The sequence below is a fragment of the Archocentrus centrarchus genome, chromosome 23 (genome assembly GCF_007364275.1).
Source record: "Archocentrus centrarchus isolate MPI-CPG fArcCen1 chromosome 23, fArcCen1, whole genome shotgun sequence".
Classification (NCBI taxonomy): Eukaryota; Metazoa; Chordata; class Actinopteri; order Cichliformes; family Cichlidae; genus Archocentrus; species Archocentrus centrarchus.
This window is the reverse complement of record NC_044368.1, coordinates 10,472,281-10,487,997: the sequence shown is the minus strand read 5'-3', so window position 1 is coordinate 10,487,997 and position 15,717 is coordinate 10,472,281. Positions and strand designations below refer to the sequence as shown.

At 42.9% G+C, this 15,717-nt stretch overlaps 1 protein-coding gene across 1 annotated transcript in view; it reads left to right on the top strand.

The window, feature by feature from the left end:
• The first annotated feature begins 1,378 nt into the window (after positions 1–1,378).
• Positions 1,379–15,717, top strand: part of sema3aa (sema domain, immunoglobulin domain (Ig), short basic domain, secreted, (semaphorin) 3Aa) — a 33,932-nt gene continuing 19,593 nt past the window's right edge. Inside the window, exons 1-3 of the mRNA XM_030719814.1 lie at positions 1,379–1,484; positions 13,244–13,404; positions 14,786–14,848. Of these exons, the coding sequence (XP_030575674.1) occupies positions 1,379–1,484; positions 13,244–13,404; positions 14,786–14,848 (330 nt within the window). The remainder of the gene's footprint in view (positions 1,485–13,243; positions 13,405–14,785; positions 14,849–15,717) is intronic.

The window sequence follows — 15,717 nt, the reverse complement described above, 5'->3', positions numbered from 1 at the left end:
AATTCCTCGTGAGAGGCCTGGGGCCTATTCCAGCTACTGCAGGGCAAGAGGCAGGATACACTCTGGACAGGCCGCAGGGTTAACACTCATACCTGCAACCAGTTTAAAATCACCAACTAACCTAACCCCATGCATGTCTTTGGACTGTAGAGGAAGCTGGAGTGGCCAGAGAACCCCCCCCCCACACACACACACACACACACACACACAGATATATATATATGTGTGTGTGTGTGTGTGTTGAAAAAGCTTTAACACATACATGAAATCTGTAAATCTAAAGAAAGGTTTACAGGCTCTAACTTTACTTAAACAATAACTTTGATAATGGTGCCTTTTTATCGACACCATTTTACCTAAAAATGGAGCCGACTATTAACAATTTTTATTTACATTTTTAAATACAATTTCCAGATTTGACATGAGAACATAAATATGTAGATAAGAATGTATTTCATTTCTGACACCTTTACAGGTGCGGTATTAAAAATAAATGAGTAAATAAAATTAAAATAATGTCCTGAGTCGAGCTGATAGAGGCACTCAGAGATCAAGCTGTGAATTACTGTACATGGCCAGAGAGAGTACGGCAGAAAAACTGCAAGAGGAAGCACAAGAGATTTGCTGTAAGACATTAGAATAACATGAGAGGAATTGATGACTAATAAAAAAGGAAATGGGGAGGGATGAGTCAAAACTATAAAACCTAACCATTCACAATACTTCCATCCACTACACTGGCTTCATCGCTTCTCTCAAGTCGTAGCGCCCTCCTCTCGCTCTCTCTCTCTCTCACTGCTCTCCTTCACCCTCCCCTCCCCTCCCTTCCCGTGGATGGTGTAGCTCTCTCTCTCTTTCTCTCTCTCTCTCTCGCAGTCTGGTGGAGCTGCACACAAGGATTAGAGGGTTGCTGTGAGTGTCTGCTCAAAGAGAAGAAGCCAGGAAGAGATATTAAAAAAAAAAAAAAAAATCTCTAGGAAAGGACAGCTTTACTGTTGTGGATAAGTATTCTGATTTACCTTTACACAGCATCTACCTATCATCTAAGTCACACCAAGCTGAGGCACTGCTGAGCCTTTACCTGGCGGAGGACAGATCAGCCCGGGGACTATCTTGCCTGGACCTCCACATGGGGAGCCATGTGAGCGGCACCCCCTCCACCGACTTCACACTACAGAAGTCCCCTCCACAGTCTGCAGTCTGAGCTGGGAAGCACAACCAGGATTTTCCCCCTCTCCCTGGAACCTCTACTTTCAGAGCTTGAGTGTAGGGACTCTCCAAGCTTGGTGTACCCCAGTGGAAGACACTCTTCTCAGGGCACTGGTCGGGCTGTGAGTGCCCCCCTGGTCTGGAGGCCAGCCAGCAGCACTCCAGCACCATGGAATACCTGCTTGGGATTGTAGTGCTGCTGTGTGGGGTGGTGCAGCCGGGAAGAGGAGTTGATCCAAAGCACAATGTACCCAGACTAAAGCTGTCATACAAGGGTAAGCCCATTCTCCATTCTCCCCTCACTCTTGGTTATATAGGACCACTGTAGTAGCTTGTGCTTTTAGCCAAGACTAGCCCGTCTAGTTTATTTTTCTTGCCCATGGGTTCTCTTTTATGCTTTGCTTTTCATCTATTCTTCCTCGTGTTGAGTATGCCTTTTTCCTACTCTATTTCTGTGAATCTATTTCTGCCCCTGTGTGTCTGCCTCATTCACTCTTTTGCCCTCTTGGTCACTATACATGATCTAACTCTCTTCTTAACCTTCTGTCTTCCTCTCTCCTATAAACTCACCCCTTCCTTCCTACTAGTTCTGCCTGTCACTATTCTCCTTACAAATAGTCAGATTGGTTCCATATGCTGTGGAAGGCTCTTGCCTGAAGTTAAATGTATATATTGGCCCCTGTACCAATTTTCCCTTGTGCTGTCCCCTTGTGCTAGTACTGTACAGCCCTGTTAAGTGCTCTGCCCGGGCAGTAGAGCCTCCGTTTTAATGGCTTCTGTCCCAAAAACTCCTGAAAAATGAGCAGATCTGCTTTGGTCGTGACACAGAGCCCCTCTTTATGGGGCCAGCTAGATTTCTCTACTTCTTATCACTGTATCCTGCATGGATCCAACAGTTGGAGAGCGTGTGCATTAAAAATCACTAATTTACACTAGAATCTGTAGTATTGGTAGAGTGAGAGGGAAATTCATTTGTTTTTTGTTTTTGTTTTTTTTATATCATGCACGTGTAAGTTTTTGACGTATATAGCAAACATGTTATTCTCTCTCCTTGTGTGTTATTTTGAGGGGAGACTGCGGAGCGCCGGTTCTTCCTCTCCTCCCTCTTTCTCTCTCTCTTTCTGTGTCTCGTCTCCTCTCTCACACCCTACACTAAATCAGGCTCTTTGTAATAGCAGACTTTTCATCGCAGCTAGAAATAACTGGCAACATTTTTGGCATATTTTTTTGCTTTTTAATGTCAGTGAGGGAAGGCTATTGTGGTTCTTTGTCCTAAAACATGACCGAAAGTATATGGCTGGGAGTGTGGTCTCTCAATTCTTTATTTTCGTCCCGCTTCCCTCGTAAGACGTGCCCTCTCAAAATTTATGAACAGGCTGATATGCCGTCGGTTTGCAGCTGAAAACATGAGCGTGCGGTCGAAAAGTACGCGTGTGTGTTTGACTGTCACCCAGAGCTTCTGCTTCTCTGATGATTTCAGTCCAAGTTGAGGGCAAATCAAATTTCGGGCTTGAAGAGGGTGAATATGATGTTTGTCACAAATTCGTTCTCTATCTTTAGACAAGAGCTTTACTATAACTTATGTTTAGAGGCCTGCCATATGACATGCACGTTGTAATTTGGGAGTAGTATATTTTCCTTTATCACCCTTTCAACTTCCAAATGTGTATGATTGTATGTGTTTTAAATTTAAATTAAAATGTGCGTGAAAGAGCTTTTAAACATCTTCAAAAAATAGAAGTAAGCTGAAAGTGTGCCTTCATTTCAGGATTTCAAAGGGTGATGACATGCATTTTCCACATGGACTGAATAAATCTGGAAAGAATCTTTCTTGAACTCACCTGCTGCAAGTCATGTATCCCCTGGGCTCCATCTTTTCAGTTCACGCACAAAGCCAAGCCTCCAGGCATGATGAGACGATGCCATCTCTTCTTTACACAGCCATCTCTTTAAAGAATGGGAATATAGTTCCCTCCTGCCCCTTTTTTCTGATCCTCTTCACTGTTCAGTCTGACAAGTGAACATGTTGCTGACAACAGTACTAGACAAGAGATATGTCATCAAGCATCAAAGTCTGTATTGACTGACTGTATGAGTGATGGATGAGTGAGAGCAGGTCTGCTCGGAAAGCCTGTCACGCTAGACGTACTTTTATGGATTATTTTTTGCTAAAAGTGCATCAAAGCTTTGTTGTTTATGTATGTGTGCGAATGTTCTTGCCACATCTTGGTGTGAGGACTCAACACCCTCTCTTGTGATTTCCTCCCCTTAGACTGTAAGTGGTGTCTCTGTGTGCGAGTTGTGTGTGTGTGTGTGTATGTGTGTGCGGTGCAAATGTGTCAGGTCTTGCGTGTCCTCATATAATTAGACACCTGGTTGTGTGCGTGTGCCCGCGCGCATATGCATGAGCTCACAGATAAGTTTCTTTTATTGTGCCGTTGCATCAGTGTTTCTATAATTATGCGTGATTGCATTCTGCTGTTGGCTTGCGCTGTTGTGCATGTCACAGCGCGAGCGAGCGTGGGGTGTAAAGGCATGAGAGCGTATCGTGTGCCACTCTCTTTGTGTGTCACTGCTCGCCAGCATCTGCGCCTGTGTCTCGGGCCCACAGGTGTTTGATGGCTCTCTTGATGCCTGTCAGGAGACAATTCGCAGTTAACACCCACATTGTGATGGATGGAGGGAGGAAAGGGAGGATGCTGGTAGAGATGGTGGAGGAGATGAGACTCGCTTTTAATGAAGGAGAAGCTGGCAGACGTACAGTTGATGACGCAAAAGGAAGGGAGGCCGGTCTTCAAGTGAACTGTCACTCATCTCATCTACCCATGCAAATCCAGCTTAGTAATTAAGTCAAATAAACAAAAAGGAGGAAACCTCCTGGGAAGGACATTCAAGCAAGCACTGAGCAAAAGTCCAGCTCGGGAGCCGGGAGTAAAAGAGAGACTCCCAGGCGTAGGACAGCCACAAGAACTAGCAAGATTTGTTATTTGTAGCAGCCAGATAAACACAGAGCGTGTGAGCAGGGTCCCATGAAATCATTCTCAAATGAGCACTGATGACGCGCCTCCGGGGGCTGATAGTCACACAAGACTGAGTGATTTTTTTCTTCTGGAAAGGACAGGCGAAAGATTGCAGAGCGAGCAGTTTGTGATGGAGAGCGACTGAGAAATGGGAGACAGGTAGATAAAACTGACCTCCCACGGGACGGCTGGCAGGGCAAGCACCGAGTAAATGATTTCCCTGTGGGGTCAGTTAGGCATTCAGCAAAAAGGGATCTGGTTTTGCGGGGACAGGACGCTGATCACAAGAGTTAATGATTTTCTCGTCTCCTTGAGACTGAAATAGCACTTACTTACCTCGCCTTGAAGTAGTAACACAAGGAGAGTAAGGCGTAAGGTGAAACTCAAGTCCAAGTTAAAATAATCTTGCGGCACGTGTTGATATCATTTCATCACAGGTCTACTTGTGTGAACAAGAATTTAATACTGTGTGTGTAATATTTAAAAGGAAAAAAAAGGGAGGCTGACTTGTTACTGAAAGTGAATCATTATCACCTTGAATTTTTGAGGAACACATGTTGAAATCATCACTTTAAAATAAAGTTGTTTTTTTTAAAAATATACATATTTCACAACTGCAACAACTCTACAGTGCTGCTGCACCACTGCAATACATCATCTAAGTGAATCACAAGGATAAAGCAGTGATACACTGCCATGGATCAATGCATACCTGCACACAATCACATTCCTGAACAGTCAATGTACAGCACTCCCCCTTACTGTGTTGGTAACCATCAGGAGGAAGACTGACCCCTAAAGGTCAATTGAGGTGTATGCAGCACACACTGAATGGAAATGCAGCATGAGGGGCAATCTGTGAAACTCCCACCTGGACCCTATTTGTTGGTCTTTAAAGGATATGATAAGCAAGACTGTAAAACTTAAACTGTCTTGTTAAACAACATGATAATTACTCTCAGTGTGTTTGATTATGGAGCCTAGGTATGACCTTTCAATGCCATCATGGAAGCCCCACTCTGGCTTGATGGGTGGAACTGTGAAGGCGCTGGAGAATCTGGAATTGGTTCACAACCCTTCAAAATAGACACTTGGTGTGGAACCGCACTCAACGCAGTCAGTCTGGACTCAGCCCCCATAATAAGCCTGTCTGTGCGTCCATGTGTGCCTGTGTGTGGGCGTGCCTGCTCGCCCGTGAAAAATATGTGCCGTTTGTATGTTTGTGGGATTTTGCATGTGTGTTGGTTTTATCAGTGTGTGTTTTCTCTGTTTATTCTTTGATATGTGAATGAGCATCTGAGTGTCTCGCTCTCAGCTTCTCTCTTTGCTGGATCTGTCCATTCTGCGGGCTGGGGCTGACAGAGCGGATGCAGATAATTATAAGGTGTTCATAGAACGCACCAACTTTGGAGATGCCTACTCTCCCTCTCTCTCTCCTTCTCTCTCTTTCTCATCATTCTTTTCTCCCTAACCCTCCTCCCTCCCCTGCGGCTCAGTCGCTTCAGTCGAGGAACCACAACACCGCAGACCCTAAGTACAATCTTCAAGCAGGCTATGTGTGTGTGTGTGTGTGTGTTCATAATTTGTTTATGCTTGTCTCCTTTTCCTCTCTTTGATTGCAGCTCACTTGATACATATCTTTTGGCTATCCTTCTTTTCAACCCTTTTTGGACACACACACACCCACACACACTGAACTACCCTCGTCTTTTCTCCCACACAGCCACATTCCAACACTATAAACCAATGTTTTGCAGTGGCTTGGTTTTCAACTATGCCCCTGTGTTACATCGGAATATATTACATTTTCTTACCCTGACTCACAAACCTGACCGCAGTGTTTGGTGAGCTCCCACCACCTGAGTCCACAAGTTAAAAGATGGCAGAATGAATTTGTGTATATGTGCTGACACTCGTTGCCCCAAAAATACCCAACTTCACTTGAGAAACAAAACAAAAATTTATTCATCCAGTTACTGAAAAAAAAACCTGTTTTCGGTGTGGTTTTATGGTGCACCAGCTGATCTTATCCTGTGGAACATATAAGAATATAAAGCAGGAGGAGGACAGCAGAAGCCTTAGTCTAATTTGTGACTTCTATGACCATCCTTTGCATGTGTCTGCTTTCCATTTGTTCCATTTTTAAACAGCTATTTTCTTTTTAAGTTGCTATCAAAAACAATCTGCATGTGCACTGAAACGTCACAATAGAAGGCAGCGTCGGCGCAGTTGGTGTTTGCTCAGAGATGAATGTGTGTGCACACGGCAATTGTGTACGTTCGTTGCGCATTTTTCTGTGTCTGCACGTACATAAACACAGTATGGGCATGCACGCGGGAAAAATATCCCGTGTCTTTGCATCTGTGTTTGGGATGTAGGCTTAGGTTACAGCATGGTGCAGATTGCTGAACCGTGGGTATGAATGGGTCCCGCCACCTGCTAAGTCTTGTCAGTCAGATGGAGAAAGGGTGCACCGTTCAATCTGAGCAGAGTCGCGTTACAAATGAGGGGGACATCTCTGCAGAAAGACGGACTGAAGGACCGACAACAGATGAATAAGAAAGGAGCAGCAAACAAGAAAATGTTAAGAAAAAGTAGAGTGTGTAATGACTTATTTACACAGGCTGACTGAGGATTAGTAGCTGTTTATAATAATCTCACTCTACCGATTTTAATGTTTTACTGTTAAATTTTAAGGCCAACTTGTAATAACAGTGCCTTAAAAATCTCTGTGATTTAAGACTCAATTTAGTGTGAAGTCATTGTTTCCCCGTTTCCCTCAGACTTGCTGTTTTATTCCTGTCATAAATAACAGAAACAGCATAAGACATAATGCAGGGGGTTGAAAATATATTGCTTCATTATGAAATTATTAGTCCTGACAGATTAAATTGTATTCTTTATGACTGTCCAGTGAAACTGCATTTAGTGATAATTTTTTACAGAAAACCTAATTTTGTTGCACAAGATCCTAAAACAAAACAAAACAAAAAAAAAAAAAACAGCTGTACAGGACTGAAATTCGCATTCTTGCCCGTGCATTTGTGTCGCATCAGTGTGTTTGCTGTCACGTTCGGATCTCTAGCCCTGCCTCATTAATTTGTTATAAAATGGCAGAGCTGACATTCAGCTACACTGTACAGCTGACAGGCTGCACTAACAGGCAGTGGCTCCAGACATGACCACGATAACCACAGCCTGGTTCCTCTCAAAGTCCATCCATCAAACTGCCTGCTGATAGCACTAACGTCCTCTCTCAGCGCAGCTTCGCGAGAGGAGCGATTGTGTGATTTGAATGTATGCATGTGTGCTTGGATGTACTCGGCCAGTTTTGCCAGTTTGTTCACATTCTCACAAGTTTGGATGGGTGGCTGCTTACGTACGAAAGCCAGCGTTTACATTTGCTTGTGTGTCTGTGTGTGTTTCCCTTAAAAGTAATAAGAGCCAGAGCAGCCTGATTATACCATGAGCATTTAGTGGTGTGTGAGTGCGGTAGGCATGGCCAGGCCTCGAGCCGTCTGTGGTCGCAGCCCTGGTCTGTGGTCCAGCCGTCCAATGACAGGAGGAGACACACGCTAATGAAATGGTTCCATATTTGACCGCTTTTGTTGTATGCAAGCTTTTTACGGGTTTCTGCCTCAGTTTTGTCATTATCCTTGATTTCGAGGAGGTTTCTGTCTGTTGGTCTCTCTCTCTCACTGCTTTTTTCCTCCTGTCAAATTTTCTAGTATACTGTCCTCTTGTATTCTGTATTCCTCCTCGCTCTGTCTTTCTCTCTCAGGGGAAAAGAGGCATGGCATACGGTGACAAGGAAGTCTAGCATTTGGGTTGAAAAAGATGAATGAGCTGTGTGGTGAAATTCAACACATACTTAGACTATTCATATAGATTCACAGTGGTTTGGGTTGCGGTCACATTTTCCTTATTAGGGCCTCTGATGCATATTCTGTGCTTTTACATACACTGAGTCATATTCACAAGACAGAATATGGTATTAAAATGTCCCATAAGATACGGTACTTGACCGTGAATTATGGCTGTGAGTCACTTTGGTCGAAAAATAGAAAATAATTTCAACTGAAACTGTGCAGAAATCAAAGAAAACTTGTTCATTCTTCCTGCAAAACACTGTCATTGTGGCTTCAAAGCAAATGTGTGACATGTTTAGAGTGGCTGTAGTAAAAACTCCATCAACACGGGCTTCATTCACACACACACACACACACACACACACACACACACACACACACACACACACACACACACACACACACACACACACACACACACACACACACACACACGTTCTCTGTTTTTCCTAGAGTGAAACACTCATGGGAGTTCCTCTTAATTGTAGAGTTCGTGGCACCGTGTGTAAGGAAGCACATTTCCTGTCAGAGCTGTCACTCAGCTGCACCTGAATGAGAAATCCAGCAGTCCAGGTTGTGTTATACAGACAGTCGCCATGGAAACCAACCCACACCTGCTACTGTGCTTAGAGAGAGAGAAAAGGGAGGGAGGAACGTGGAGAGGGGAGGTGAACTTTTAAGGCATGTGTGGATATCCTTGAGCTTAAGATAATGTTTGAGCACTTTGTTAAGCAAAGCTCTCAGCAAATTTTCATGCGGCGGCTGTCTCCTCTTGTTCTGTCTCGCACCTGTGTTTTGTGGCAGAGGCCATCACGAGAGCAGCAAAATGTACACTGCGCTACACACAGAGAGAAAAGAAAGCGTTCGAGGGCTGAGATGCCAAACCAAACCGCTGGCGATATTATGGTATTGTGTGTCTTTGCTTCTGCAAAGCTAAGCTTCATAAATATGTGCCGTTCTCTGCACCGTTTCCTTTATTTATTTATTTTTTTTTGCGTGCATGTGAGTAGAGTAGGTCTTTAGCAATACACAGATTTACAAACTCCTCGAAGCCACAGAAACAGCACCTACGAGGTCTAAATCACACACTGCACAAGTAGAAGAAAGCAACAAGCAGGAAACGGACAAGCAAAAATGTATCCTGTGCCTGAGCATTCACTGGATGTATGAACAAGAAAAAAAAAGAAAAAAAAGACTTTAAAAAGAGCGGCATTGTTTTAGTGCCATATTATCCATCTGTTGAATCTCAGTCAAATGTTTTCCTCTGTCGGGTTTTTATGTTTCGTGTCACTCACACAGCACACACAGCCTTACACACACACACACGTTCAGATAAACATAATTTAATGCCCCGTCGCCTTTCTTTCATGTGGTTTCATTATTCCGCTATTGCGTGGCATGTAGGCGTCTAAAACGCCTGGCTGTTTGGAGAATGGGGGAGTGAAGAGTACTCCATAGACAATTGCACTTGAATTTTGAATGTAGCTTTTTTTTTTTCCTCCCCTCTAGCTTTTTAAGACAAGAGCCAGGTTATTTTCCATAATGGACTATGACGGTGAGCAAATGGTAATTTATTTGAATGAATTGCTTGTATTTGCCTGTTTCAAGCTGCGTCTTTCAAATATTTGTTTGCACTGAGGGAATATGAAAAGAAAGACATATAACGGCTGCCTAGTAGCCTACATGTGTAATAATGAAGATGAGCGTATGTGATCATTCAGTCTTGTGTTAATCTCAAATGAAAAGAACACACCGATTGCACAGATTTCACCACTCTCAGGTGTGGTTACATATTTGCATCTGTGTGTGTGTGTGTGTGTGTGTGTAGGTGTGCGTTTGCATGTTTGTCTGCGGCTGTTTGCATCGGCCGTTGTGGCTTTTGTGAAAGAGAAAATATGCAAGAGAAAGAGAGCAGACAGAGGATGTGTGTAACAAGAGAACAAGAGACTGAGCAACGGCCACTGAGCTGTGTGTGTGTGTGTGTGTGTGTGTGTGTGTGTGTGTGTGTGTGAAGTGAGGGGAATGTATAAGCATACACCAGTATGTGTTTAAACGTCTCTGTGTTCAATGGCTAATGTAAGCAGACTGTGTGTGGTGAGGGGGCATGTGGCTTTGTATGGACACATACATGAGGAGAGTGTGTGTGTGTGTGTGTATGTGTGTGTGTTTTAGGGGGTCCAGACCAGAGAGTGTGCTGGAGGTGGAAGCTGCTGAGTGCGCTCACTGTTCCACTAGTTCGTGCTGCATAAGCACAAATTCTGATTGGATTACAACTTGGACTGTGTGCGCGTGTGTGTGTGTGTGTGTGTCTTTGTCTGAGTGTGTGAGTGTGTGTGTGTGGGTGTGGGTATGGGTGTTCAGAGAGAACTAATGTGCTGTATACATTTAGGTCAATATGTGCATGTAAGTTTAAGGGTGTGGCAGGTGTTTGTTTAAAAACTAGAGCGCTGTGAATTCATGTCAAACCTGCATTTCTTTTGTGTGTGTGTGTGTGCGTGTGAGTGTGTGTGTGTGTGTTCGTTCTATATGTCTGCTTACCTTGTGTATACATGGTGTTTGCTTGGTTACTATATTTTGTATGAGCTGTGCCTCGTGCTCTCTGTCTTCTCTTGCTCCCATTTCCCAGCGAGTGTGTCTGTGTTTAGGTTGGAGGTCCTTAGGTGCTTACGCCCCAGTTCCTCCGATTTTCCAAACCACAGTAGATCCCGGCCCAGATAAAGCCGCTCTGTGTTTTCGTGTGCACAGGCCACCTTGTCTTTGTCAGAGATTACCACGTGTTGAAATATGTGTGCTGTGTTTTTTTGGGGGGGTGGGTTTGGCCCATCTGGAGGAAACTTTTCATGAAGGACCTCAGATGCTGACAATTGGACCACAATCCCAACTCACTCTCACACGATGATCACAGTTGAAACTGCTGTTTGACCATTGGTTTGTTCTTTTGCTATTGTTGGATCCTTTTTTTTAACACCTTTTTTTTTCCCCATTTCGTTCTCATTTTTATGCCCAGCTTGGCTTTCTGCCACATCCATCACTTTTTCCGTTACGCCATAGCTAAAACACAAGAAGACTTCTCTTGGCGTCCTGTCGACTGGAACTGGAATTTCCTGACTTCCTTTCTCAAACTCATTTCCTGACCCTGCTATGTCATGTCTTATTGGTAAACTGATAAAAAAAAAAAAAAGTGGATCCTGACTGGTTAGAAAACGATAACAAAATGTTTATGAAAACTGCTCTTAAATTAAACAGTGACTTCCTTGAGCATTTTTCCCGTGATTGCAGAGTGTAATCAAATGTGAATGCCAGCATGTCGGTGTGCATAGAATGGCCCGCGTAGGAAAAGATACCTACACGCACTGAAACCCCCACACATACGCTCAACCCATCTGTGGTACAGTACAAAATTTCACACAAACTCACTCCCACAGACCTCCATTCATGCCCACACCCACCCCCTCCAGGTTCCTTGGCCTCAAAGGTAGCCTCAAACCGAAATCCAACTGACACAGATGAGCTGCAACCGTCTTTATTACTGTAGGTGATGACCGCTCCTTCTCACAGCCCTCATCCACCCGGCTAGTTCTCGATCCACAGAGCCGGTTGACACACCACTTCCTCCATATCCCCTTCCCTCAATCCCCTTTTTATGTAGACACAGATGTCCAAGATCTTACACACTGTGAGTGGGCACAGATGGCTCCTATAGCAGCCCGTCAATCAGAGCTTTGTCGGGAGAGCAGGGAGATCATAATCCACTGGACTGCACACTCGCGTGTGTGTTTGTATATATATTTACTACTGTTATTATTATAATTTAGAGCAGCATGCAGTGTAAAATCAAAATTGATGGTTGACATACTGCATATTTTTGTCATCACCTAATGATGTTACAGAGTTTTATTCTTAATTATAAGGGAAAATATAATTTAATGGGTTTGGGTAACCCATTCTCTCCACAATAGAAATATGTAATTAATAAAAACAGATCTTTATACTGGCTTTATACTACAGTAAAGCAGCATTTTATTTTTTATTTTTTGCATTTTTAATTAGGACCACAAACAACAATCTTTTGATACAGGTTTTGTTTTTCTTCTTTTTTTTCTAAATATTGTATTACTATAATTTTGTTCACTTAATAAGCACATATTGTACTATCTGTGTCAGGTCTTGTCATGCTCTAGATTATCCTGGGTGTTTTACACATTGCCTTTGGCTTTACACAGTTGTAAAAATTAGCTATGTTTGCTTGCTTGTTTTATGGCATGGCACCAGTAGTAGGTTCACTGGCACAAATGTTCACATTAGATAATCCAGTGTTAGCTTCCTTTCAGAGTGGGAGTACTGTTCTTTGTTAATATAATACCGTTGCTCTTGTTATAGCTGACCCTACAGAGTGGATGGGACTCATCTTTGCTGATTAAACTTTAACTGTCTGTCTGCAGTCTGGCTAGACTTTAGCCCATATGCCAAGTCCTTGGTTTTCATTTAGCTTGGCCACATATTGCAAGTTTATACGTGATGGCTTTGCGCACATGTGCTGTAGTATATGAGCAGCCACAAACTCATTTATGTAACATAGTAACCCGTTTAAAGATACATGCACACTTCCACACATGCTTGCTTACACAAAGCGTCTCCCCTGGCCTTTACTCCATATGAATTATTCAGCCAATCACACGGCTGAGCAGTCTGAACTGCGTCCCTGATTGGGACATGCTGTGTTCACTTAAAATGTCTCACGCTATACTTGACTGACATGTGTCCATGCAAATGTTTGTGGGGAAACACAATTAAGGAAACATGCAATCTCCGTAATATCTTACAACACGACATCATGGATAGGGAAGAATAGGCTTTTTTTTTTTTTCCTTGCAATTGAGATATGCATATCATTAAAAAGTGTTCACTGGTACTGGCTGATTTAAGGTATGAATAATTGTTTCATGCAATATTTAATCAAAAAGATAATGCGTGCTGCAAATGCATTTTTTACACCAGTCTTTTGTGGCTAGTTCAAACTTTGTGGAAGTGCACTACATAAATATAGACTAGTTTTTAAAAGTCTTTCTTCTGTCTTTTAGCCTTTTCTTTACCCTTTTTGTGCATCTAAGAACCAAACCCATGTTTTTCTTCTTTTCCTTCCAGAGATGTTAGAGTCCAGTAACCTCATCACCTTCAATGGCTTGGCAAACAGCTCGAGCTATGACACGTTCCTATTGGACGAGGAGCGAGGGAGACTACTGGTCGGAGCTGAGGACCACATTTTCTCATTTGACCTTGTTAATATCAACAGAGACCACAAACAGGTGAAACTCATGTTTTCATTTTGTCTAAAAGTCATCTCTGTCTTTCCCTCTTCTCTGCCTGCTGCTCCCTCTGGAGTCCATTACTCCATCACTTTCTCCCCTCCCCTCATCCCTCCCATTGTCTGTCTCGGTCCAGACGAGGCTGTCCATAATTCCATTACTCCACCTGGACTAGGTTAACAGTCTCTTTTATCTGATTCAGGCTTCTATCATAGACACACAAGACTGACACAGACTTGCCTGCAGGCTGCAGAGACCTGAACAGGGGAATGAAAGTGCTGAAAAATACATAGTCAATGCGGAGAGGGGAAGAGTGTGTCTTTTAATTCTTTTGCCCTTGGCTCGGATGTGTATTTTTTCTCCTTTCCTTTTCATTCTTTTTGTTCTAATCTTTGCATCATTACCAGATAAAGGCCAAAAAAGCAGTAATTAAGCAAATCTAATGTAATTATCCTTAAAAATGTGCAATGAAGAATCCCATGAGGGGAACAGCCAGCTGATCTAAAGAGGAGATAAATCTAGGAATAGAGTGAGCAATGTGTGTAAATGTGTGTGTGTGTGTGTGTATATCTATTGTAAGGGCATTACTGTGTGTGGATATGTGTATGTGCATACATATGGACAAGCAGATATGCATACATTTCCATTGTCTACGGACATCTGTGTGGCCAGGAGCAAAAAGTTCAGCTCTGTCGCACCCATTTTTTGAGTATATAATCGCTCCCTTACTTATTACAGCTCACACATGCATACTCATACACTTCATATGCCCCATGTGTGTTTAATTCATGTGACACCAGGGGCCACAGATGGATGACAATGAGGCCTATCTCTTCCAACGCAAAGTAGCAAAAACCCTGGTTTCTTTTCATATTTGAAGTGAAAAGTACAACCTTATGCTGAGGATTTTAAGCGTAGAAACTCTGTAATTTAAACCAGAACTCCTGTTTATACTGTATAAAATGTCTGTATTGACACAGCGAATGTCAGAGAGGGCAATAAAGCATATTGTATTCAGTCTCAATAAAACATCACATTTTATTTATTTATTTTTTTCACTGTCATGTGTCTTTCACTAAAACCCTTCTTTTCTCCCCTTGAATGCAGTCAATCTTGTGCTGTTGTATAGCATCCTTATATTTATTATGTGCGCACATATGTTTCTGATGGAATTACCAAAGATATAGAGCAAAATAATGTACTGAGTAATCCAGGAAATATCTTAATAAATCAGGTCCTAGAATTACACAAGTCCTGCTTTCCTCTGATTCACTCTATTGACTCACTGCCTTCTAGTTCAGCGTTTCATGAAGTGACTTCTAAATGTTCTTCTCAACCTCCAGCATGAAATGACTTTGTCTTTTTTTGTTCATTTGCACAGATTGCATGGCCAGCCACCCCCTCTAAGAGGGATGAATGCAAGTGGGCAGGGAAAGACCTAGGGGTAAGTCCACATTGATAATGGCATCATGATTAGAGCTTTTCCATGTAATGTTTGCTTTTTGTCACAGAAATTAGATGCATGTTCTTTCTTCAATTTTTTTTTTTTTTTTGTTGCTCAGGCATTATTTCTATGCCTGAACATAGAAATAATTTCAGGACCGAGCTGCCGTTAAAGAAACACTAGCACAAAGGGGTCTTAAATTAGCCTGGAAAAAAAGTCATGGTGCAGTAGCCGTGTTCCATTTCACCTCTGTCACGCTGTACTCTCTATAGGCTGTCCCACAATGACACCTACATCTAAACACACTGTACAGCAGATGTTCGGTCACACGAAAGTGTACGCAGCATATCGGGGGCACAAGGACAATGAGCTTATTTGCTTCTGCGATGTACAGTTTAATTTTGGGAGCATGTTTATCTCTGTGCCTCAGAGTGTGCGTATGTGTGCATATTTATGTGGGAGTGTATTGTTTGAGTTCTCGTTATCTGACGCGGTGTGTTAGCTCACATGTCCCAAGTTTGCTGAACATACTCTACTCTGCTGACTTTGTAAGCGCACTGGTATTAGTGTGCTTTTTTGTGTGTGTGTGTGTGTGTGTGTGTGTGTGTGAGTGTGTGCGTTTATGTTGCTGTTTGGAAAGGCCCTCGCTGCATTGTATCTGATCCTAATTTCATAGCTGGATGAGTCTCAAGTGCGGGGCTGCTGGGTTTTTAGGATTATCAGGAATTACATAGTCTTTTCAAATCACAGTGGTTCCGCTGGGATCTAAACTCACTAGCGGCTTTTGGGGTTTCGCGCAACCACGTAGGCAATACTTCACCTTCACTCCCTCATGCAGTGGAAAGAGTGTGCTCTGGCAGCACAACATC